Source organism: Conger conger, chromosome 17, assembly GCF_963514075.1.
Source record: "Conger conger chromosome 17, fConCon1.1, whole genome shotgun sequence".
NCBI classification, from domain to species: Eukaryota; Metazoa; Chordata; class Actinopteri; order Anguilliformes; family Congridae; genus Conger; species Conger conger.
In genome coordinates, this window is record NC_083776.1 from 37,411,519 (window position 1) to 37,436,510 (window position 24,992).

Below are 24,992 nucleotides of genomic sequence, written 5' to 3' on the forward strand. Positions count from 1 at the left end.
TTTTTAAAGTATGTTAGGCCATACCTGCTGCAGTTGGGATTTACTCATGGAAAGTCATTTTAATCACATTTATTTGTAGACATAAGTACAGTACATTACTTACATAATACAGACATATAGACAACTAAATACATAATTACATTTGTACATTCAAACCAGATCCAAGATAGTCTGTAGCTAATATTACAAAAATGATCACAGTTGTAATAAAACATAGTATGGTACACATATCCCATAAGAGCAAAATAACAGTACAAAAATATAATCCTCATAAAGCCTACAGACATTAGATAGACCAGATAAACACCAGTTAAGTTGAAGATTTTCAGGTTTATGGTGCATTAGCTAATTCATGCATCCCATAATGTGTTAAACATTTGGAACACGCGATTCCCGAAGCCTTCTTAACGCTACGTTGTTCGTAAGTTGTACCTTAAGCTGTACCTTAACGTTTCAGCGTGTTTCCCGAAACGTTCTTAACTAAGTATACCTTCTGTACGTTGTACTTTCGTAAGGTTGGTCTGGACCACTCTTAGCTATACCATAGCGATGTTGTCAGCTCACTCTGCTAGTGGCCACCACTGTTAAAACCGCAGGCCTCTGAAATCAGCGGTTGCTCTCAGTGATATCTGTTAAGCAATATGTACAATATAATTCTACAGTTGTAGTTGGCTAATAATATTACTAACTGTGGGACTGTTAAAAGTGTACATTACGAAGGATGCATGTTGCCTAATTGCCTTTTAAATTATATTTAGAAACTGGCGATTTCCCACTCTCTGTGGGCTGGAGCGATGTTTAACCATAGTTCTTTCTTTGTTTTCTGGGTCACCGTAGTCCTAGAACTAGAAAATACTTTCCACGCCACATGAAGCTGTGAGACCGCTTCTTTCTTTCTTTCTTTCTTTCTTTCTTTCTTTCTTTCTCCATCTTAAGCTATTTTCGTGTTGCGTTTTGCTTGTTGGTGCGCTTTTATTGAAAACTTCAGCTAATCAGAGAAAATAGTGAATTACACCAGTAATGTGATGGTGCTTCTGGCAAATCAACCCTGATTGCAAAGTAATTTAAGGCACCATGACAAATATATTAAAATAACGTAAATAAACCATGACATGCCAAAGAAGGCGTATTGCTAGGTGGCGTAGCGGGACGAGGCGTGATACCACAATCTGATATCACAAACCGTATACATAATTTGGCGAAAATTAAGTATACGGTTGGATAATTTAGTTTGTATTTTTTTAATGATATTAATAAATTGTGATAAATGCAATATTTTAAAGTATACCTGTAGTGTTTTATTCATAAATAACACTACTTTCTCTCATAACACCATCAAGCAGTCGGTGCATGGAGTGAATAAGGTCGATGGGCCTAGTAAAGTCACTCGTAGAAGCTATGCCTTAAGCCACCTCCTTAGGGATAGTTCCGGGAGCACACGTCGAAAAGTAAACAGGTATACCTTTCGAGTCTTCGTAAAACGCTAAGAGACACCGTTATAGGGAAACGCAGCCCTGAGCTGCTGTTGATTTAAGGTGATGTCCAGGTGTACGGGTGTGGCTGTTGGTAACTAGGGTAGTATAAGGGTGTAGCTATTGGTAACTAGGGTAGTATAATGGTGTAGTTGTTAGTAACTACGGTTATATAAGGGTGAAGCTGTTGGTAACTAGGGTAGCATAAGGGTGTGGCTGTTGGTAACTAGTAACTAGGGTAGTATAAGGGTGTGGCTTTTAGTAACTAGGGTAATATAAGGGTGTGGCTGTTGGTAACTAGGGTAGTATAAGGATGTGGCTGTTGGTAACTAGGGTAGTATAATGGTGTAGCTGTTAGTAACTAGGGTTATATAAGGGTGAAGCCGTTGGTAACTAGGGTAGTATAATAATGAAGCTGTTGGGAACTAGGGTAGTATAAGGGTGAAGCTGTTGGTAACTAGGGTAGCATAAGGGTGTGGCTGTTGGTAACCAGTAACTAGGGTAGTATAAGGGTGTGGCTTTTAGTAACTAGGGTAGTATAGGGGTGTAGTTATTGGTAACTAGGGTAGTATAAGGGTGTGGCTGTTGATAACTAGGGTAGTATAAGGGTGTAGTTATTGGTAACTAGGGTAGTATAAGGGTGTGGCTGTTGATAACTAGGGTAGTATAAGGGTGTGGCTGTTAGTAACTAGGGTAGTATAAGGGTGAGGATGTTGGTAACTAGGGTAGTACAAGTACTATCCTGCTGAAATCGAAGTGTGAAATGAGTCGAGAGGTCAAAAATGATGGGTTTATTTTCTCAGTGAATTCTTGTTGGTGTATAGAAATAAAACAAATCAGTGTCAAGAAAGCTATCTCTACATTTTATCATGTTGAAAGTTCAGTACCAGCTCTGTCTACTCAAAAACACATGAATCTAAACAATCACACGATGGAAGCAGTTTTATGCTAAGAATTTCATTACTTGGAGACACAAGTGTTTTGTTCAGCACTGATGAAAGGGATTGGGTGTCTGTGACCCAGATTTAATTCAGTAATATCGGCTGAAATGTTCAGTTACTGTCGTGTGGTTTTTGGCTAGTACTGCAATGAAAAATGTGTTCAGATTGCATAAAGTTTCACCTCAAGTCACTATAAAAACACAGTTGACTCTTCATACATTTGTTTGGTTTTACAGTGTTATTGTGACTGATGTGAATGCAGTGTGTGGTGCTTGTCACCACATTCCAAGCAGATGTTAACTTTGCAAGTTTCAGAATAATGGCAGCAAATTGTTCTGCATTGGAAGTTAAGAGATTTAAAGGGGCAGCCTGTAGCCTAGTGGCTAAGGTACATGACTGGGACACACAAGGTCAGTGGCAACCCAATTTAGCCAGTGAAATGGACACAGCATGAATGGATGATTTCCGCTCCACATCAACCTGTTTAGGTCATCTATTGGCTGGTGTCTATTGTTTTCATTTCCGCCACACAAACTAGGTACAGACATGTCTGCTTATCAGGCTTTGTGCCTTTTTGACCAACCCAGTTTTTCATGTATGTACTGTATATTGTAACTCTTCAAAGCTAACAGCCTTGTCCACTCCTGTTTGCCAAAAGTTTAGTGTACTGCAAAAAAAAACTTTTTAAGAGGCCTAGGTTTCTGGGAGGAGCTCACAGGAGTAACACAGTCGTTCTGCAGGTTGGTAAGTTAAGTAGGTTGTGGCCCCAGTAGGTGGTTGAGGCTCCAGTAGATTGTTAAAGTCCCAGAAGGTTGTTAAGGCCCCAGTAGTTCATTGAAGCCCCAGGAAGTGGTCGAGGTCCCAGTAGATTGTTAAGGGCCCAGAAGGTTGTTCAGGCCCCAGTAGGTCATTGAGGTCCCAGTAGATTGTTGAGGTCCCTGAAGGTGGTTGAAACCCCAGTAGGTCATTGAGGCCCTAGTAGATTGTTAAGGCCCCAGCCCAGATGGCGGTAGATCAGATATCCTGATGTGCACAAACCGGGAGGCGGGAGGGATGCTGGTTCCATCCTTGGATAGAAGATGGATGTGTCCATATCCTGCAAATGTGATGGTTGAGGTCTCCATAAGTGGTTGAAGCCCCAGAAGGTTGTTAAGGCCCCAGAAGGTTGTTGAGGCCCCAGGAGGTTGTTGAGGCCCCAGAAGGTTGTTAAGGCACCAGTAGGTCATTGAGGCCCCAGTAAGTGGTCGAGGTCCCAGGAGATTGTTGAGGTCCCTGAAGGTGGTTGAAACCCCAGTAGGTCATTGAGGCCCTAGTAGGTTGTTAAGGCCCCAGCCCAGATGGCGGTAGATCAGATATCCTGATGTGCACAAACAGGGAGGCGGGAGAGATGCTGGTTCCATCCTTGGACAGAAGATGGATGTGTCGATATCCTGCAAATGTGAAGGAAAAAAAAGTCCATCAGCTGTCTGTTCTTACTATAGGTACAGCATAACAGTGCTCTTCCTATTACTCCCTGTGCCCAATTGGTTTTCATTTCATCCAGATTTTGGGACAGTTAAATAGAGTTTATGGTACTATGAGTCTTACTAGGTTGACACTTTGATATGAGGTAAGTCCACCCAACCTCTAGGAAGCATTGCTACTGAAGCAGCAGTTTGGTGCTTCTTCCAATAAAAAATTAATTGGCATAAGTGGAGCAGTAATTCAAACAATGAAATGATCTGGTGGTACATCGGATTACTCACCAGCAGGCATACCAACATGTGCTCAGCTCCTGCCGAATGGCTGAAGCTAAGCAGGTGTGGGCTTGGTTAGTACTTGGATGGGGAACCTCCTGAGAAAACTAAGTTGCTGCTGGTATTGGTGGGCCAGTAGGGGGGGATCTTCCCATCAAATTATCCCCAATGCCCCAGTGAGATGTTAAAATGAGGTCCTGACTCACTGTGGTCCTTAAAGCGTATAGAGGCTCCCTGGAGACCTGGCTAAGCCCCCAACCTGGCTCTTTCAACCTGCCACCTGATCATCCCCTGATTTAACTGGCAGAAATGTTCTCTCCCTCTCACATTAGCTGATTTGTGGTGAGCATTCTGGTGCAAAATGGCAGCCGTCTATCACCCAGGTGGGTGCTGCACATTGCCAGGTGGTTGAGGCCAGTTTCCCCCTCACCACAGTGCTTTGAGTGTGAGAAAAGCACTATATAAATGCAAGTAACTATCAACTCTCAATGTTGGATATCACCTGCTAGAACTAATTATACTGCAGGATTTCATAAGCAGAAACACTCAATATACACAAACTAGATACTCTAGGCAGGATTGTGCATCCAAGAGTGAGACAGAAGTGCAGAAAAGCACAAAGATCCCTTAAAAATACAGCATACATCTCTAACCTTGTTGAATGCAAGTCAGTGGTATGGTGTACTGGCCAACAAAGTCATTCTTGGACGTCTTATCGTAATCCTCCACAACGAAACGTATCATGGCCAGCTCAGGAACATGTATGGTGAACTGAAGATTGTCGTTCCAAACTGGGTTGAATCCTGACCAGGGAACAAAGAGCAGGGAGAAAGTTTTCTTGGAATGATCTGGATAATGATCACGTTATTGGCTCAGTGAATATGCTTTGACCTCACCATTGTTGTCGATGTATCTAGTTTCCTGCTTAGCCTGGTCCATTGGCACTCCATGGATCTCCACTCTTACCAATGGGTCCACAATCGAGCCCTCTTTGATATTCACTTTGGGAAGCTGTTGTCCACTGATCACCTGGAAGTGATTTGTACATACACACACAGAGGAACATCAATATCAGAAACAACATAGGATTATCACCACATCTCTAATGATTCCATTTCAGTAGAAGTTGAATTGGAGGACTTTTTGTAGAAGTTTGTTCTGCATGTTCCCCAGACACGTCAGTAGTTTTACATGACAGGAAATAATAAACGTTTAGTAATGATATGGGAGTAATATAATCTATTCCCATATCAACAGCTAGTGAAGAAAAAATAAAAATTAAACATAACTTCTTTTAACAAATAAACACAATGCAGGCAGATGTGTTTTTGGATGTGTGTAGAATATAAAGTGTTCAACTTGCAGGCAGTCGGCATCAAATGGCTGAAATTTAGATTTTTTAATTGGCTTCAAATATTACGGAACTGTAGATAATGCTGAAAGCACTTTTTTTTTGTTAGCTAAGCACCTGAATGGCCAAGCTGAGAGGATGGTAGCCTTCATAGTTTTGGGGGCACTCTGGGTCGAATCTCCTCTCAGGGCTCATCATGAACTCTGGTTTGAGGACATAACCACAGCGACCATTCTGGTTGAAGAGGCCATCATTCAGGTCCATCTCCACTCCTGCCTTCTGGAAGTTCAGAGCCACTGGAAGAGCAGGAGATTCTTACAGAAACCCACTCTCTCTACCAACCATGCCTCTATCCCCCCACAAACACTCATCAAGTTTCCCCATTAACTATGGACAGAAATTGTATATGGTGCATTTTCATTTGTATCTAGCAAGCATTGCACAAATTAATGCAGGTTTAATTGGAATTTCTTTGTAGATGTATCAACTTTTTTACAGGTACTGTATATAATGTATGTTATATATACACAGTACATTCTCCAGATTGGACACACAACACTACTAGCCGGGAAACAACTGAAAGAATAAACAGTTAAGAATCAGCACCAGGCTTGATCCAAGCTGTTCATAAGCTGCACTACTGAGAAAGGTGCACGCTTTAAATTTGTGATGCCTGGTGCCATTGACATAAATCTGACATAAGCAGATAAAAGTGTCTGTTAAATAATGTGAGGTAAGAAGCAAAAGTCCCCCTCACCTATTTGACAACCCGCATTCCACATTTCCTGTGGGTTGAAGTTGGAGGAGTCGGTCCTCAACCCACTGGGATAAACTCTTGTCAGCTGCCTACTGTTGTGGTGCACAAACTCAGGCCCTTTTGGACAAGGACACACACACACACCAGTGTTAATTTAGCTCTAACGTGTCCAATAGGTGTTTTACTGTATATGTGGGCTGCAGATGTATTGTTGTTCATATAATTATAGTTCTGAAACAACACCAGTGACACTGAAGTTACTTTGAGTTGGCCACAGCAGTGCCTGTGATGTATCATAAATTGACCTTTATTTAATATGGTTGGCCAACTGACAACTCACTTCTCTTTTGCAGGGACTGTACAGCCAATCAGGTGAGGTTTTTGTGGCCTACCTGCTTCCCTCATGTATTTCCGGGCTTTAGATTCTGTGAAGGAGGAGATCTCATAGAACTTGGAGTGAATGCGAGAGTGCTTGAAGCTGTTGAAGTGGACGCTCTTACAGTAGACCACAAAGTCTGACAGCTCCTTGGAAAGACGCTGCTTGGATTTCTGGTGCACAGAAACAACACAAACCACAAAGATGGTTCTTTGATGGTTCAAACCAGTGTTCCGTATTTTCCCACCATAACAGTGCATGTAGAAAGTTAGAAATGCAAAACATGGGCATTTTTTTTATTGATTTGGCTAGGTACTCTGCAATTTTATACTTGCAATGAAACCAGTGGCGCCCCCATCTGTACACAGAGTATGCAAACTGTGTACCTCAATGAATGCATGAACATTTTGAAATTAAACCAAAGTATTAAACTGCTTGTGAACACAAAAAAATCTGTATAAGTGTCTCAGAATGTCAACTAACACAGAAAATCCTTAATTTCATTGGTTAACCATGAGCCTTATCAGAGCATTTTGTTGAAGTGATTGGTGGATATAACCATGCAGGCCTTCAGCTTAAGTTTCTGTAATTACCTAAATGGTAAATGCTTCTCATTCACCCACCCATTCATACACACACTCACACCAACGGCGATTGGCTGCCATGCACAACAACAACCAGCTCGTCAGGAGCATTTAGGGTTGCTCAGGAACACTTCAACACATCCCAGGCGGGAGATCGAACCGGCAACCCTCCAACTGCCACACAAATGTTCTCCAAGTTAGTCATTCACCGGTACTTCAGATCGCTTAAAAGTCAAGAGAGGAATTGCAGAAAGAAACACCCTCAGACCACAACACTGACTTTCCACTGTCTGAATATAACATGAAATATTAAGCGTTATTATACAGTTCAGTGTTCTCGTGCACTGTTTTGGAAAGCTAACAGTGGCAAATGCGACAGAGCCTGCCGTCTTTTCGTAGTGTTCTAGTAAGAAAATGTTTGCCGAACAGGTGACTTTATGAAATGTTGACTTTAGTGTGCTACACAACACTATTTCTATGTGAGGTTTTCACTTTAGCTAACCAACTATATTATGAGCAAGCAACATATTTGGCTATGTAACTAGCTGGCTATATAACTAAGATATGATAGTCTATCACAAACGATTCAACAGCTGCACAAATTACACTCCAGACAAGCATTCATTGAAACTCTGTATACTATTCCAAGCAAATACATATCTAGTTATAAAACGATACCAGTTTGTTATCGGTAGCAACAAGCAAATTAGCTGTTAGTTAGCTTGCCGAATTTACAAATATCCAAAGGCCCAATGCTTACACAACTATGCTCACAATGCTCACTACTATGTTCGTATTGCTTTAGGTGGATATTTGTAAATTCGCCAAACTAACTATGGCTAATTTGCATGTGACAGCCTGTCAACTGTATATTTTGAAACCAAATTTAAGGACTATAAACACAGGCAGGGTGAGTTAACATGTCGGTGAGCCTTTACAATGGCTCTATAGGAAGGGATTTACAATGGTCTTGTAACAACATTTTAACACAAAAATCTTACCTATTGTACCTTCAACATGGGCGTGCTTTACAGGGTCTGTGTGCACTGCTCCGAACAACATTATTATTTTAATTTAAAAAAAGGTAATTAATCAGAATAGAAGGTCAGAATCGTGACAGCTATCCTCTGAAAGTCCCTTGCCCCTCTTTGGCCACCCGATTCTGCTGACGGCCCTGGGAGTGTGGCCGCTGTGTTGCTTTAGCTGTCGCGCATCTTAAAATGCTAGGCCTAAGTTTCTGTTTTGTCTCCTTGCAGTGTTCAATTGGTGGATTAATCATTAATGAAATGGTAAAATTGGTAACACCCGTCGTAACTGGATATCACTATAGATACATTCGATCTATTTAAGGGGTGAGGCAGTGTCCACAATTAGGCTACCCTACCTTGTTTTTTTCCGCGTGCCTCGGAAATAAATCCTGCGGGCGCCCTTGGTTCAAACTATTCACACGCGGCTAAAGTGCTGATTTTCAGACTTTATTAAAGTGTATTTTTATACATTTTGGTTTCACCATGTGGAAATTACAGCACTTTCTATACATAGTCCCTCCCATTTTAGGGGATCATAATGTTTGGGACAAATGGACACAGGTGATTCATCATATTTGTTCAATTTGTTCATAAATGAAGCAATAGTATTTAAGTATTTCAGTATTTAATCTTGATTCTAGGCTTTTGATTGGCTTTGGTGAAATAAGAAAAAAAAAAAACAGTCAGAGACATAGGCCAAACATTCGGCAAAATTAACTGTTTGGAACATCATTAGGAAGAAAGAGAGCACTGGTGAGCTCAGTAATTGCATAGGACCTGTAAGCCCCGCTCTAACCCAACGACGGAATTTAGTGAGGGTGAACGTATCTGCGTGCCTGTCCTTCTGGGGTTGCTGAAAGAAGTTAGTAGGGTTAAATGTTCAGCCAATAGATGAACCAAGTTACAAAGACAGTAGTACCACTCTGCCTTCCACTTTATACTGGTCCGGGCTGACCAAGTATCTCCACAATAGGGCCAATAAATCTACCTTAATAATAATAATTTAGTTTTTAATTTTCTATTATTATATCTTATTTATAATTTAGACTTGATAGTGAAAGGAATGCTGTACTGTAACACTCTCTGAACAGTCCTCGATATCACATCGTGCATTATGTACATGTCTCACGAGCTGGCTAGATGTCTACGGTCATTTCAGAGGTTGCGTAAGATGCTACTTTTGGGTGTGTTCGATGGCGGCTCAGGGGCCCAAGAAGACAAACATTAGCTATCCCCATTCTCAACAAGAATGATAAGGTAAGGCGGAGGAGATTGATTTACTGACAGAGGTCTGCAGGTGCAATATGCCGTGACACATTAAGTGTAAATGTGCATCCCCCCCAGCCCACAGGGGGTATTCAAACATTCCCTGTGTAACAGTGAGTGTTCATTAAGAGAAACCACACAGTTTTAACAATTTATTTTACCAGGCTTAACTTACTTAATCACATTCAATTCCAAATTGAACATAAATAAAATATTAACCAATTACAGAGTTTAAAATGAAAGTCATACCTGGCAACAAAACTACATGCACTATGTGCATGGGGGTCTGGCTACATTCTCCCAGATTGCTTGGTTTGCTGTCCTTAAAAGCACAAACCAGGACTTTGATCCTTGATCATAAAAATGGGTCCACAATGAACTATTACTAACTCTTTGCCGTTTATAACCATTTGGGATTTACATTACATTACATTACAAGCCATTTAGCAGACGCTCTTATCCAGAGCTACATACAATGAAGTGCAAATTGAACACAGGAAAAAGTGTGAAGAGGACCCTAGAGGACAGTACGGTTCCGAGTCCTAGCGTGACCATACAGATACAATCGGAACCCTTGAAGAATACATCAACTTATGAACTAGCATACCACGGTTGGCAGCTAGAATACCCCAACTACAACAACACAATAGCTAATACAAAACACAACAATATCTATATATAACTATATAAGTGCCATTATAGTCTATGGTATATACAGTACAAGGCTAATCATGGTGGTGAAGTAGGGAGGGAAAGGTGTAGCCTGAAGAGATTCAGTCTGCGTTTGAAAGTGGTCAGAGACTCTGCTGTTCTGACATCCACAGGGAGGTCATTCCACCACTGTGGGGCTAGAACAGACAGCAGTCATGAGCGAGAAGTGCAGGTGTGGTGAGGGGGAGGCGCCAGACAGCCCGAGGCGGCAGAATGGAGTGGTCTTTTTGGTGTATATGTCTTGATAAGGTTATGATGTCTTAGGTATACTGTTGTGGAAATTAGACCATTGCACCTGTCGCATTAAACAATCAGAATAATACCAAACATTTCTATGTTGTGATCTGGGATTGTCATGAAACATCTGTGATCTGAGGGAGAGGGAGAGAGTAATTAAGGGAGGTTCAAGAGAATAATGTCTGGGGCCCTGCAGGAGGTGTTCTCTCAAACCTTCCCGTACCGTAAAGGATGTCACGCCATGTTGTGATGAGTTTGCAGACTTTAAGACCCTACTATCAGAGGAATACAACCTCACTCGCTCATTGTTAATGTGTGAGCCATTAGTCAGCCTGCCTTACAGACCTGGTTGGCCAAGGAAGACTTTTACAGTTGATGACCAAAGAATGCTGACCATCACTCTTCAGGAGGCACATGTGGATGTGGCAGTGACTACTCTCTGCAGAGGACTTCACAAGCAGAGGCTACACTGCAAATTCCAAACTACTAGTTTGCCACAAAACAGGATGGCAAGGTTACAGTTTCCTAAAATAGCAGAGAGACTTCTGTAAAATGGTCTTGTATCCAGATAAGACCATGGTTAACTGCTTCAGACTGGCAGCAAGAGAAATGTGAGAAGGCCAAAAGGAACTGCCCAAGATCCGATTTGTGAAACGTGGTGGTGGGGGTTTTATGCTTTGGGCCAGTACTGCATGGCTGCCATGGGTACTAGCTCACTTGTCTTCACTGATGATGTTGTAGGGAAAATTAACAGAGCAAGAGCTCCTCCCCCCCCCTAAAAGTACAAATCAGTTGAAATTGTACTTCCCTCTAGGGTCTTTTCAGCGAACTTATCCCTGGTTATGGGTATGCACTTTGTTGCACGTCGCTCTGGATAAGAGCGTCTGCCAAATGCCAATAATGTAATGTAATGTAAAATCAAAATCAGCCTCTGCCCTAATGAACAAGCTGGTTCCTTCAACGCTCTCAAAGATTTATGCTAAGAGTGTATCAATATATATGTATACACGACCTGTATCAATATATCATATGTATGCTGTTTTATTAAATTGAATGAATCTAGAACATTTCGTTATAGCTGAGCTTATGAAAACGCAAGAAACCACAGTGTACACAGTCGAAAGGATTAATATATTTTCAATGATTTCACTGATGTTTATTATATATTTTCTATGATTTATGTCTGTATACTTTCTATGACTTATTGTTATATTTTCAATGATTTCACTGATGTCGATCATATATTTTCTATGATTTTGATCTTACTGCTGTTCAGTACGTCTGTATGCTCTCTATGACTTATTACTGATAAATATTGTTGTTAGAAGTGCCTAAGTGACCCATGTGTAATCCAAAGTTAAGTAAAATAATTAATATGAGGTGGAAAGTACCAAAAATGATCTATAGGTCGTAGAAAGTTCTGGAAAACACTATATAGTGAATAGCACCGTGTTTTACATGTTTTTCATGTTAATGATTTCAGTTTGTTAGAAGACACAGCCTACAAAGCAAGATGTATGTAATAAGATCCTTTTTTTGTTTTGGAAATCAATAGGGCAATTCGCCACAATGGTTTCAGGACTGAAAAGTAAATACCTGTAACATAGCCAAGTCATATGATGGTTTTCGAGAAAGCTATTGGTTGTGTTGAGATAAGGACTGTGCATAAAATGAGAGTTTAGTCTGATATTCAAGGTTGAAAATCTGAGGATTTGAACCGGCTGTTGTGCACGTGTGCCACAATAAAGTCCAATTTTCTGAAGAACTTGCTGCCGTGGGATCTTTCGTCTCTTGGACTTGCTTTACAACTGATTGGAGATTGGACCTTGAGAGCTACCGTTTCCTAGCAATGACAATGTAATTGCTGATTATGAAGAGAATGAATACAGCCTCTTGTCTGCTCAAGTTCAATCCAAGGCCTTCAAACTCATTGGACGGTGCTTAATCCTGCAGAAAGACAATGGTGCTAAACATACTGCTAAAGCAACAAAGGAGTTTAAAAAAAAAAACAGGACAATTCCATATCTGGCCCTGGCATTCGCCCAATCAGATTCCAGTTGAACAATTGAATTGAAGCATTCCATATACTTAAGAATAAACTTCAGGCAACTGTAGCCCCCAAACTGGGACTTCACGCAATCAATCAGGTCATTTACATAACCTTCATATATCCCATGTTATTATGCCCTGGAATTGGGGGGGGGGATTTCTAAATTTCTGCATGCTGGTACAGTCTTATAAAGTCTTATAAAGTTTGTCAGTGTCGGAAAAGAAAGGGTCCAGAATGTAGCTGGGTGACACTGAAGGCCCGTATGACACCCCCGACCCTGTTGTAATCGACTCTGAAGGTTGCCGTCTCCCCACCGACTTAGCTCGGAGTCCCTGCCTGTTTCTAGCGGTTGGAGATTAGCTTTCACGTCAGGGCAGGTGTGTTTTGAGGGCTAATTAGTTTGGACATCGCTCGGCTCACTGTCACTGGAGCCTGACGGGCGGCTCTGGGCCCAGCTCCTGCACTGCGATCGCCATTACGATAAGACATCGTTTACTGCGTCACCGTCTACTCTGGGCTACGTCAAGAACAGCACATAGTTTTCACTGAGAGTTCCCTTATGGAAACTGCACTGCGATCGCCATAACGATAAGATACCGTTTACTGCGTCACCGTCTACTCTGGGCTACGTCAAGAACAGCACATAGTTTTCACTGAGAGTTCCCTTATGGAAACTGCACTGCGATCGCCATAACAATAAGATATCGTTTACTGCGTCACCGTCTACTCTGGGCTACGTCAAGAACAGAAGATAGTTTTCACTGAGAGTTCCCTTATGAAAACTGCACTGCAGTATATTGAAATAACATACTTTTCAGATCACAAGAGATTCTGCAACGCATTACAAGATAACAATATAAAAAACACAGTTACTACATTTATTAGGTACACCAGCTTGTTAATGCAAATATTTGATCAGCCAATCATGTGGCAGTAACTAAATGCATAAAAGCATGCCGGTCAAGAGGTTCAGCTGTTTTTCAGACCAAATGTCAGAATGATGAAGAAATGTGAGCACTTTTGGGATGTGGTGGAATGGGAGGTTCCTCCTCCCCTCCTGCTTTTCACACTGCTTGTTGGCCCAGGGTTCGAGGGGAAGCACCTTGCCCGTTTAGCCTTACCTGCCCTGCCTCTCTGCACACATACCCTGCCAGCTGATCACCTTCTCAGACTCCTGTCTAACCCCAGACCAATGTCCATGCAAATTTTATGAGCTCTCCACACAATGTGCATTGGAAAGGACCCCAAGTTTCAATTCTCAACCATGGGCAACACCTTCTGCCTGGAAATAAAGCATGACTATTCCACGTGGACACGCACAACAGGAACACAACTCCTAATTATTAGAGTTGCAGTGGAAATTAGATGTTAGAACTGAGGTTAATTAATGGCTTCTGAAAGTATTGTTGGAATGTACAGTATGTACAGGACAGTTGTATAACTGAATCTTAGGGACCTTTCACACCTGCCCTCTCACACCTGACCTTTCACACCTGCCTCGTTTTATTTTTCAGGTTTGTCCTACTCAACACATTTCTGTCAAATAAATGAAGGACTTTAGCACACACATGGTTTTGTTTAGAAATCGTGGTTTGCTTAAAAAAGGCAGTGTGAAATTTAACCGTACCAAACAAAAAAAATGCAACATTGTATTTGGTTTGGACCAAATCAAGCGAACTACAGGTATGAAAGTGCCCTTAATGGATGTTATATACGTGAGTTCTGAGGGTTTAAGGACTCAGGGGGGGCGGCGTAAGTCTGTCTGCTCCTTACCCTCGCCCTGCGCCGCAGGCTGTCACCACGCATGTTCTCTTCATCCATGTCTGCTGCCTCGTCTTCATCGCTGACTTCGCCCATCAGGGGCTCCTCCCCAATCCCATTCAGGCTGTCCTCCAGACTCCCGATCTTCTTCCCCTTCAGAAGAATCTTCCCCTTCAGCTCCTGTCACAGGCCAGCTGGGTCACTCCGCTGTGCTAACCCTGTGCTAACCCGAACCTCAACTTAAACCCTTTTAACATGAATACACTGTGCTGACCCTAAACCATTTCATTACATTATTGGTATTTGGCAGACGCTCTTATCCAGAGCGACGTACAGTTCATTAGACTAAGCGGGAGACAATCCTCCCCTGGAGCAATGCAAGGTTAAGGGTCTTGCCCAAGGGCCCAACGGCTGTGCGGATCTTATTGTGGCTACACTGGGATTAGAACCACCGACCTTACGTGTCCCAGTCATTTACCTTAACCACCACGCTACAGGCTGCCCAACCTAAACTCATGTAAAGGTACAATAGGTGATTTCAGACTTTTAAAGGTCAAGCGAGGAATAGCAGCAACAAACACCATCAAACCACAACACCCTCAAACCACAACACCCTCAAACCACAACACCTTCAAACCACAACACCCTCAAACCACAACACCTTCAAACCACAACACCATCAAACCACAACACCTTCAAACCACAACACCATCAAACCACAATGCCTTCAAACTACAACGCCTTCAAACCACAACACATTCAAACCACAACCACAACCTATCCCTCCCCTTCTCTGTAAATGAGCTGGCATTGAAACGCCATTGGCTGTGGCAATTAGAACCAATTTTCAACCAATGAGCTTGAATTATTGTAAGGTATACACTGTTTTGATACAGAGTGTCGGGCCATCAATTGTATATTTTGAAACCTGAATTTAAGAACCATAAACACAGGCAGAGGGTGAGTCAACATGTCAGTGAGCCTTTTTCAGTGATAGGAAGGGATTTACAATGGTCTTGTAACTATGTTTTATCACAAAAACCTTACCTTACCTATTGTAGCTTTAACATGGATACACTTCCACCACTGTGCTAACCCTAACCCCAACCTAAACTCATCTAACATGAATACACTTTCAGTCTCAGCCTCGTTTCTACTGCAATTATGATACATAATGTCCTGTGAGTGTAACATGAGAATAGAGAGGAAGGGGCCATTCAGCCCATAGAGCCTCATTATTAGCCTTCTGATTATCCAGTTTCATCCATCATATGAGACAAAGGAAAAGACTGACTCCTGGAGATCACTGTCACTGTGAGTCCTGTTACACTACCAACACTGCTGTTTAATAAAATATAGCAAAGATTGTTTCTTCTCTGTGCATGTACTTATACTATTCTCCCCTCACTCACTGTTGAAAAGAGAAGTGCAGTCTCATGCAATCAGCAAATACAGTAATGTGTGAAGCAGAACCAGGGACCACATTGGTGAGTGATCTGGATTATTTTCAACTGCCATTAAATTCCAGGAAGATGTGTGCACTGATTTCAGCAGTACAAGAACTCTATTATCATCCAGGTACAGAGGGTGACCTATTGAGCAGTTGAGTAATTCAGAGCAGACACCAGCCACACCAGCAGCAGAGATTGACCGGTGGGGCCGGTCTCCAGGCTTCAGAAGGGGACAGGATGGCCGAGAGCCCGTCAGCGCAGAAACCGGGCCCTGGCGCTCAGGCGGGCCGGAGACAGGGCCCCCGAGCGGAGAGGCTCGCCGCTGACCTCACCTCGGGAGACGGCAGCCCGTTGGGAAGCTTGCCACCCAGCGTAGTCTTGAGCAGCTTGTCCCCCAGGATGAGGCTCAGGTGCTGGGCCATGGCTCGCTGCTGGTCCACACTGCAGTGGTTCTCCATGGACAGGATGACGGGGTATTCTGATGCCTGGGGACGTGAATAATTAAAAGGAGGCACATTTTCAGCAGGGAAACTCAACACCTGCCTTACGCCTGTGGGTTCCGTTCAGTCAGACAGTCTCATGGCCTGGAAGCCGGCGTCACGTTACAGACTCTTGACACATTCAGCCACAGCAACTGCAGCCTCACATACACACACACACACACACACACACACACACACACACCTGCACACATACAGCCACAGCAACTGCAGCCTCACATACACACACACATACACACACACACCTGCACACATACAGCCACAGCGACTGCAGCCTCACACACCCACACACACACACACACACAGACACCTGCACACATACAGCCACAGCAACTGCAGCCTCACACACACACACACACACACACACATACCCACAGCGACCTCACACACATACATATACCTGCACACGTACTACCACAGCGACTGCAACCTCACACACACACACACACACACACCTGCACAAATACAGCCACAGCAACTGCAGCCTCACACACACACACACACACACCCACAGCGACCTCACACACATACATATACCTGCACACATACTACCACAGCGACTGCAACCTCTCACACACACACACACCTGCACAAATACAGCCACAGCTACTGCACGCTCACACACACACACACACACACACACACACACCTGCACACATACAGCCACAGTGACTGCGACCTGACATACATGCATATACCTGCACACATACACCCACAGCGAACTAACACACACACATACACCTGCACACATACATTACATTATTGGCATTTGGCAGATGCTCTTATCCAGAGCGACGTACAGTTGATTAGACTAAGCAGGAGACAATCCTCCCCTGGAGCAATGCAGGGTTAAGGGTCTTGCTAAAGGGCCCAACAGCTGTACAGATCTTATTGTGGCTACACCAGGATTAGAACCACTGACCTTGCGTGTCCCAGTCATTTACCCTAACCACTATGCTACAGGCCGCCCCCATACAGTATACAACCACAGCGAACTAACACACATGCATACACTCCATGAGCACTTTATTTATTAGACTTATTTTTTACTTCTACGTCTGTAGCCAATCCACTTAGAGTTATGATGCGTTCAGAGATGCTCTTCGGCATGCCACTGTTGTAATGTGTGGTTATTTACGTTACTGTAACCTTCCCGTCAGCTTTGACCAGTCTGGCCATTCTGGCCATCTCTCATTTCAAAGGCGTTTCTGCCTGCAGAACTGCTGCCCACTGGATCTATTTTTGTTTTTTGCGCCATTCTTTGCAAACTCAAGACTAGTGTGCGTGAAAATCCGAGGAGATTAGCAGTTTCTGAGATACTCAAACCACCCTGTCTACCACCAACAATCATTCCATGGTCAAAGTCACTTTGATCACATATTTGCCCCATTCTGGTGGTTGCTGTGAACATTACCTGAAGCTCCTGTATCTACATGATTGTATGCATTGCCACACAATTGGCTGATTAGATAGTCACATGAACAAGTAGGTGTAATAAAGTAAAACACATGCATATATCTGCAGTAACACACAACTACAGTGAACTAACACACATGCACATTTAGACTCAAGATATACACATACATTCCTATTTACTTCTCGGCTTGTATTTAGCTTGTATTTAACAGTATTTGAAACATCTGGACACCAAGATGGATGACTGTGACAAACATTAAAGACGAGCTGAAATCAAAATGAACTTTTTTCCTCAATTCAGTTACTTCTCTCCAGCAATGATGTCTCTATGGTAAGGTTACGTACCTTGAAGGCATAGTTTTCTACAGCAGTAATGACATCTTTGAAAAGGATCTTGGAGGTGAAGGTGTGTCCATGGTAAACGATGGGTTCTCCATTCGGGCCATCCCAGCAGTCCACCTCTACACAGCGACACCCCCTCTTCAGAGCCCTTGGGGAAACACAGGCCAGTCTCTATGACAACCCTGCAGAGTCAACCGTGCATGGAGCCAGCAGGTACCTGTGGTTTCCCCAGCGAGTTATCAAACTGTTCCTCAACACCACAGTAAAACACTTCCCACACACCCCAAGACCTGGGCTCAAACTGTACCTCAACACCACAGTAAAACACTTCCCACACACCCCAAGACCTGGGCTCAAACTGTTCCTCAACACCACAGTAAAACACTTCCCACACACCCCAAGACCTGGGCTCAAACTGTACCTCAACCCCATAGTAGAACACTGACCTATACCTCACACACCCAAAGGAAACATGGAAGCAATCAAACAGCAGTCCCATGAGATGATGAAATCAAGATTTAAATGTTTCCCTTTGCTAAGTGTGATATGCATGCCTCGGAGCACTTATTTGCAGGAGAACAATTACGTTCTCACAGGTACATTTAAGCAGTTTCAAAATTAATTGTCCACTGGGGGTGGTAAAGGGAGAAGATGCTTGTTTGCTCAAGAGATGGGCTAAACCGGTTTTGGAAACCACATTTAACCACAATACCATACCAGAACGCTTGGCATAAATACAACAAACAATATTAAATGATTCCAGAAGCAAGGTCCAATGGGTTTGGGTCTTCATTAATTAATTCACTGTTGTTAAATTCACACATTAAACTGGACAATATGGTCAAACTGAGGACTCCTATCTGTACTAGAGGTGTCATCATATAACCAACACTACTGACTCTGTCCTGTTTGAAGTGGAAACTTCTAGGGCTTAGGATTCATGCATTATAAATGCCACAATAATGAAAGGGATTTAACATCTAAAACTCAATATCTCAATTAGGTATTTTGGCCAATGTCACAAAAGTGGTTACAGGAGGTGATAGAGGCTTCATTAAATAATAATGCTAAACATTTAACACATACAGTACGCAACATGTTTAATCCATCTGTAATCGGGACGTAGTATTTTCCATTTCAAGTTCATCTAGTTTTTCACCAAAAATACACAACAGTGTGTGAATATAGAGACAATATTACAGCGGGTAAACAGGTTAGTGCTACAATGATACGATCTGAAGTCTAAGTACTCTGGCTTGTAACACTCTTGTAACAGCTCTTTAATAAACCTTTAATGTAGCCTTTAAAAAGCCTGAGTGAGCACTGCACCAGATATAGCCTTTATAAGCCTGAGTGAACGCTGCACCGGATATAGCCTTTATAAGCCTGAGTGAGCACTGAGTGAGCACTGTACCGGATATAGCCTTTATAAGCCTGAATGAGCACTGCACCGGATATAGCCTTTATAAGCCTGAGTGGGCACTGAGTGAGCACTGAGTGAGCACTGCACCGGATATAGCCTTTATAAGCCTGAGTGAGCACTGAGTGAGCACTGCACCGGATATAGCCTTTATAAGCCTGAGTGAACACTGCACCGGATATAGCCTTTATAAGCCTGAGTGAGCGCTGCACCGGATATAGCCTTTATAAGCCTGAGTGAACACTGAGTGAGCACTGAGTGAACACTGCACCGGATATAGCCTTTATAAGCCTGAGTGAGCACTGAGTGAGCACTGCACCGGATATAGCCTTTATAAGCCTGAGTGAGCACTGAGTGAACACTGAGTGAGCACTGAGTGAGCACTGCACCGGATATAGCCTTTATAAGCCTGAGTGAGCACTGAGTGAACACTGAGTGAGCACTGAGTGAGCACTGCACCGGATATAGCCTTTATAAGCCTGAGTGAACACTGAGTGAGCACTGAGTGAGCACTGCACCGGATATAGCCCTCCACACTGCTGTGGCCGCGTATCTGGTCCTCCAGCAGGTAGGTGTTGTGGGACGAGGAGATGAAGTAGTGGCACAGAGGCTGGCTCATGTCCTGGTAGATGCCCTGATGGCAGGGGCTGAAGATGGACTCCTCTGCAGAGCTCAGGTACATCAGGAAGCCGTCGATAGACATGGCCTGGAGCATCTTGGCTGCAGATGACAAAAACAACGGCACAGGATCACACAGGACCACACAGGATCTGGCTTTTCCCTTGTCTCGAATAGGCATTATGTTTAGGATCTGCAGACCAGCAGTGTGTGCTGGTTTGGGGGCTGTTACTGGTGCTGTTACTCAGTGCCGAATTGATTGATTAATGCAGCTGATTATACACTTAAGTCACCACACAGTTTTTTGGACCTGCGACAGTCTGAACAGGGCTCTGGAAAGGGCTACAGAAGATACAGACGAGCCTGTTGTTCTCCAGGACTATTGGGGATTCCTGGTTTATAGTGTACACTGAACAAGATACACGGCTGGCTGCTGTCAGTGACTGTGTGTGATACAGGGTTTGTGATGTCAGTGTATGTATGGTCAGTGTTGTAGTAGAGTCCTGTATGGTCAGTGCTGCAGCATATCATTACATTACATTACATTAATGGCATTTTGGCAGACGCTCTTATCCAGAGCGACTTACAGTTGATTAGACTAAGCAGGAGACAATCCTCCCCTGGAGCAATGCAGGGTTAAGGGCCTTGCTCAAGGGCCCAACAGCTGTGCTACAATGGGATTAGAACCACCGACCTTGCGGGTCCCAGTCCTGTACCTTAACCACTACGCTACAGGCCGCCTTCTCATATGGTCAGTGCTGTAGCAGCTCATATGGTCAGTGCTGTAGCAGCTCATATGGTCAGTGCTGTAGCAGCTCATATGGTCAGTGCTGTAGCAGCTCATATGGTCAGTGCTGTAGCAGCTCATATGGTCAGTGCTGTAGCAGCTCATATGGTCAGTGCTGTAGCAGCTCATATGGTCAGTGCTGTAGCAGCTCATATGGTCAGTGCTGTAGCAGCTCATATGGTCAGTGCTGTAGCAGCTCATATGGTCAGTGCTGTAGCAGCTCATATGGTCAGTGCTGTAGCAGCTCATATGGTCAGTGCTGTAGCAGCTCATATGGTCAGTGCTCTACCGGTGTCGGATGGCTCGTAGCAGTCGATGAGCTCCAGGGAGCGCTGCTGGCTTCGGTCCCCCTCCAGCTGTTCTCCTCGGAGGAACTCTTCCAGGTCACGCAGGATCATGGTCTGCCCGTCGCTGGAGTAGGTCTGGAACAGCCTCAGCACGTCGTCCCTCTGCGTCAGCATCTTGTAGAAGTGCACAAACTCGTCATCCTCCAGTGTGCCCGACTGAGACCGGTCAGCCATCTGTCATCGGATGGAGCAGGAAACATACAATTTCATAAATTCCTCTTAAATCTCTCATCCTGCATTCCAGTAGAGAACCATTTTACATTTTTATTGTAGAACTGGCATAGACAAGACAAATCAGTTGCAATTCATAATTCATCATATGTGTATCTTGGAAAGAATGCCAAACACTGAGTGAGCACTGAGTGAGTACTGCACCGGATATAGCCTTTATAAGCCTGAGTGAGCCTGAGTGAGCACTGCGCCGGATATAGCCTTTATAAGCCTGAGTGAGCACTGCACCGGATATAGCCTTTATAAGCCTGAGTGAGCCTGAGTGAGCACTGCACCGGATATAGCCTTTATAAGCCTGAGTGAGCACTGCACCGGATATAGCCTTTATAAGCTTGAGTGAGCACTGCACCGGATATAGCCTTTATAAGCCTTAGTGAGCCTGAGTGAGCACTGCACCGGATATAGCCTTTATAAGCTTGAGTGAGCACTGAGTGAGCACTGCACCGGATATAGCCTTTATAAGCCTGAGTGAGCACTGCACCGGATATAGCCTTTATAAGCTTGAGTGAGCACTGCACCGGATATAGCCTTTATAAGCCTGAGTGAGCACTGCACCGGATATAGCCTTTATAAGCTTGAGTGAGCACTGCACCGGATATAGCCTTTATAAGCCTGAGTGAGCCTGAGTGAGCACTGCACCGGATATAGCCTTTATAAGCCTTTATAAGCCTGAGTGAGCACTGCACCGGATATAGCCTTTATAAGCCTTTATAAGCCTGAGTGAGCACTGAGTGAACACTGCACCGGATATAGCCTTTATAAGCCTGAGTGAGCACTGAGTGAACACTGCACCGGATATAGCCTTTATAAGCCTGAGTGAGCCTGAGTGAACACTGCACCAGATATATATGAATTGAGCAGCAGGTTTGCGGTGGTGTTGTGATGAGCTGCCTCTGGCCCGAGCGGGCCCCGGGGCCCCGGAGTCTCACTGTGAAGAGCCGCAGGGAGTGGTGCTCGTTCATGTCCACGTTCATCATCTTCAGCAGGTCCCGGACCTCCTTGAAGTTCATTCGTCCGTCCTTGTTTTTATCGGCCTTTTTAAACCAATCACAGATCCACCTGGTGAGTGGGGAGGGGTGGCTGAAGGAAAACCCCTGGTGTAAGATGAGAGCTGAAACACATGGCCTGGGTAAAGGTGGTCCTAAAGTAGGCCCTGATGAGTGAGAGGGTTTCCCCCTCATCACTGTAAAGCACTTTGAGTCTATCTATCTATCTATCTATCTATCTATCCATCATCATAACATATCAGAACTGCACTACATAACAATGGTGAATAATAATGGTGTTTGTTTGCTTTAGACCACTGACTATTGCATTGAAAACTTTCAACAATTGTTGACTGTTGCACTCAGTATTTTCCTGACCGCTGTACTCTGTTCTCTCCAGGGAGTCTGTTAGTGTGCGAATATGTATAGAAGGGTTGCCCCACACTGTGTGGACGGGCAGGACCCTCTGTTGCGGGGGTTTACGCTGGCTGGAGAGGTTAGTGGAGTTATCTGAGAGGTTAGCGGAGAGGTTAGCGGAGTTAGCAAAGAGGTTAGCAGAGTTAGGGAAGAGGCTAGCAGAGTTAGCAGAGAGGTTAGTGGAGAGGTTAGCAGAGTCAGCGGAGAGGCTAGCGGAGTTAGCGGATACTGGTCGAGCTTCTCCCTCTGCCCCATGCTCTCCAGGCTCTCCATCAGCTTGCGCATGCCCCTGACCCAGGACTGCGCTTCCTCTGCCGACTCGGCCACCAGGTCCAGGTTGCCACGGCGCCCGCGGAACACCAGCGTGAAGCAGCGGTCGGGCGGGAACTCCTCTGCGATGCTGAGCAGGACCTCCGATTGGTGCCCCTCGCGTACCGCCTCCACGTCACTCACAGAGACTGGGGGCGGAGCCAAGAGAGAGGCAGTAACGGCTGGTTTAATGCCATTACAATCTGCCATCAAACAGCTCTTGTCCTGTATATCTCTCTTTTATGTCCACTGCCAAATAACTATTCACCAGTCAGATGAGCTTTTAAGCTCATAGAAACATTACGTTTGAACGTTGACATTACCCCAAATTTTTAGGAGGTATAATATTATAGCCCCACATGCATCAGCGTTCTCTTCCGAGTCTTAGTGTCTAAAACACCTACAAAACATTTGCAAAGAGCAGTGGCGTAGGTTTTAAATCTCTAATCCCTGAGCTCAGTCTCCGGTGGTCAACACTCAATGTTTACTAACATCTTCCGATAATTAAGTAATCACATACAGTACTGTGCAAAGGTTTTAGGCAGGTGTGAAAAAATGCTGTAAAATAAGAATTCCTTCAAAAATAGAAATGTTAATAGTTTATTTTTAGAAATTAACAAAATCAAGAAAAATCAAAATCGAATCAATATTTGGTGATCACACACCTAACTCATATTGTGCTTGGATTCTGGATCGCACACCTGCAATACAGGACCAGGAGTGAGGACCCCGGGCTCTCCTTACTCACATGTGGAGTGGGCGTTTCCTGCCTTCTTGGACTTGTACCAGATGGTCTTGCAGTCCTCCTGCAGCTTGAAGTACCGCTGCTTCTTCCAGCCACGAGACTTCACCTTCCGCATCACTGTCCCCACAACCATGGACTGCAGGTTGTCATCTCCCTGGATGCCTGCGTGTCAGGGATCAAACCCACAGGCCTTCTTAAATCCACCCTGATCTAGATTCCTTCAGCTTATCAACGCTTTCATTTCTATAACTTCATGCTTTTTACCAGAGCAAGCAATACATTTGATTTTCATTTTTATAAACAATTCATTTGGTGAGACTTTGATTATCAGGAATGCCCAGAACGGTCTTTTTAAACATTTTTATTTAAAGCATCTTGAGTTACTTACGCAGGCTGCTTTGGAGTGAAGCCATCTGTAGCTTTGTCACACTTCTGGCATCTACTAACAAAAAGGTCAAACATTTTAACAAAATAATCTGTTGCAGCTTTGTTTATGCGTTTTTACATCAGTAATTAATCCATGTAACAACTAGTAAATTGCAATTAATATTGCAATGAAAGAAACACTTATTGTGCTGTAATTGTTAATGGTTAACTAATTATATGTTTGTCTTATGGTTGGCTAATGAATACATATTCATGTAACTAATACATTAGTTGGAAGTTAACAAATAAAGTGACTCATGAAAAGTTAATTTCATGCTTAATTAAGGCAGTTGTACATCAATTACTTCATGATAAATAACTCCACTAGATAATGCCAATTCATGTTCCTTATTGTATAGTTACCAAACAATCTTTAAAAAATCTTTAAGGACAGAATGAAGATTGATATTACAGATAATATTTAACATTTGTAAGAACTGTCAGGACATGTAGAAATAATTACCACTCGAATGGACCAGAATATCATTGCAAGCCATTTTCTTTTTTTTCTGAAATATTTCTTCGAGCTTTTTGATCTGGATGGACAGATAGTACTATGTGGAAGCTATTTTATTCTTCCTTTTGAACTTCCCCTTGAATGCAAGAATGATGATGAGCCAGGCTACAGGCTACAGTCTTTCTCAAACGCCGCTGTCCTCAGCAGCCTCGTTGCCATGTCCGGGGGATCTCGTGAGAGGTCATGACCTCCGCCCCCGTGCAGGCACTG

The 24,992-nt window shown here is 43.6% G+C and overlaps 1 protein-coding gene across 1 annotated transcript; it reads right to left on the minus strand.

Annotated features, from left to right (window-relative positions):
• Positions 1-2,267: 2,267 nt before the first annotated feature.
• Positions 2,268-24,261, minus strand: LOC133116539 (1-phosphatidylinositol 4,5-bisphosphate phosphodiesterase delta-4-like). The gene is made up of 15 exons (XM_061226190.1): positions 24,228-24,261; positions 23,843-24,001; positions 23,015-23,243; positions 22,312-22,441; positions 21,094-21,325; positions 19,918-20,119; positions 17,983-18,127; positions 16,054-16,206; positions 14,283-14,450; positions 6,650-6,806; positions 6,258-6,374; positions 5,618-5,796; positions 5,046-5,178; positions 4,803-4,952; positions 2,268-3,843 (listed from the first exon to the last, which is right to left on the minus strand). Exons 1-15 carry the CDS (start codon positions 24,250-24,252, stop codon positions 3,734-3,736), a joined length of 2,289 nt encoding a protein of 762 aa, XP_061082174.1. The 5' UTR covers positions 24,253-24,261; the 3' UTR covers positions 2,268-3,733.
• Between the last annotated feature and the right edge of the window lie 731 nt (positions 24,262-24,992).

Excerpts from the sequence above, each read along its gene's own strand:
- LOC133116539 (XM_061226190.1), bottom strand. The coding sequence starts at position 24,252 with ATGGCTTCACTCCAAAGCAGCCTGC. Across the intron at positions 22,442-23,014 it reads CAGAGGGAGAAGCTCGACCA|GTGGATCTGTGATTGGTTTA; the intron begins GTATCCGCTAAC and ends CCCACTCACCAG. Across the intron at positions 16,207-17,982 it reads TAGAAAACTATGCCTTCAAG|GCATCAGAATACCCCGTCAT; the intron begins GTACGTAACCTT and ends TCACGTCCCCAG.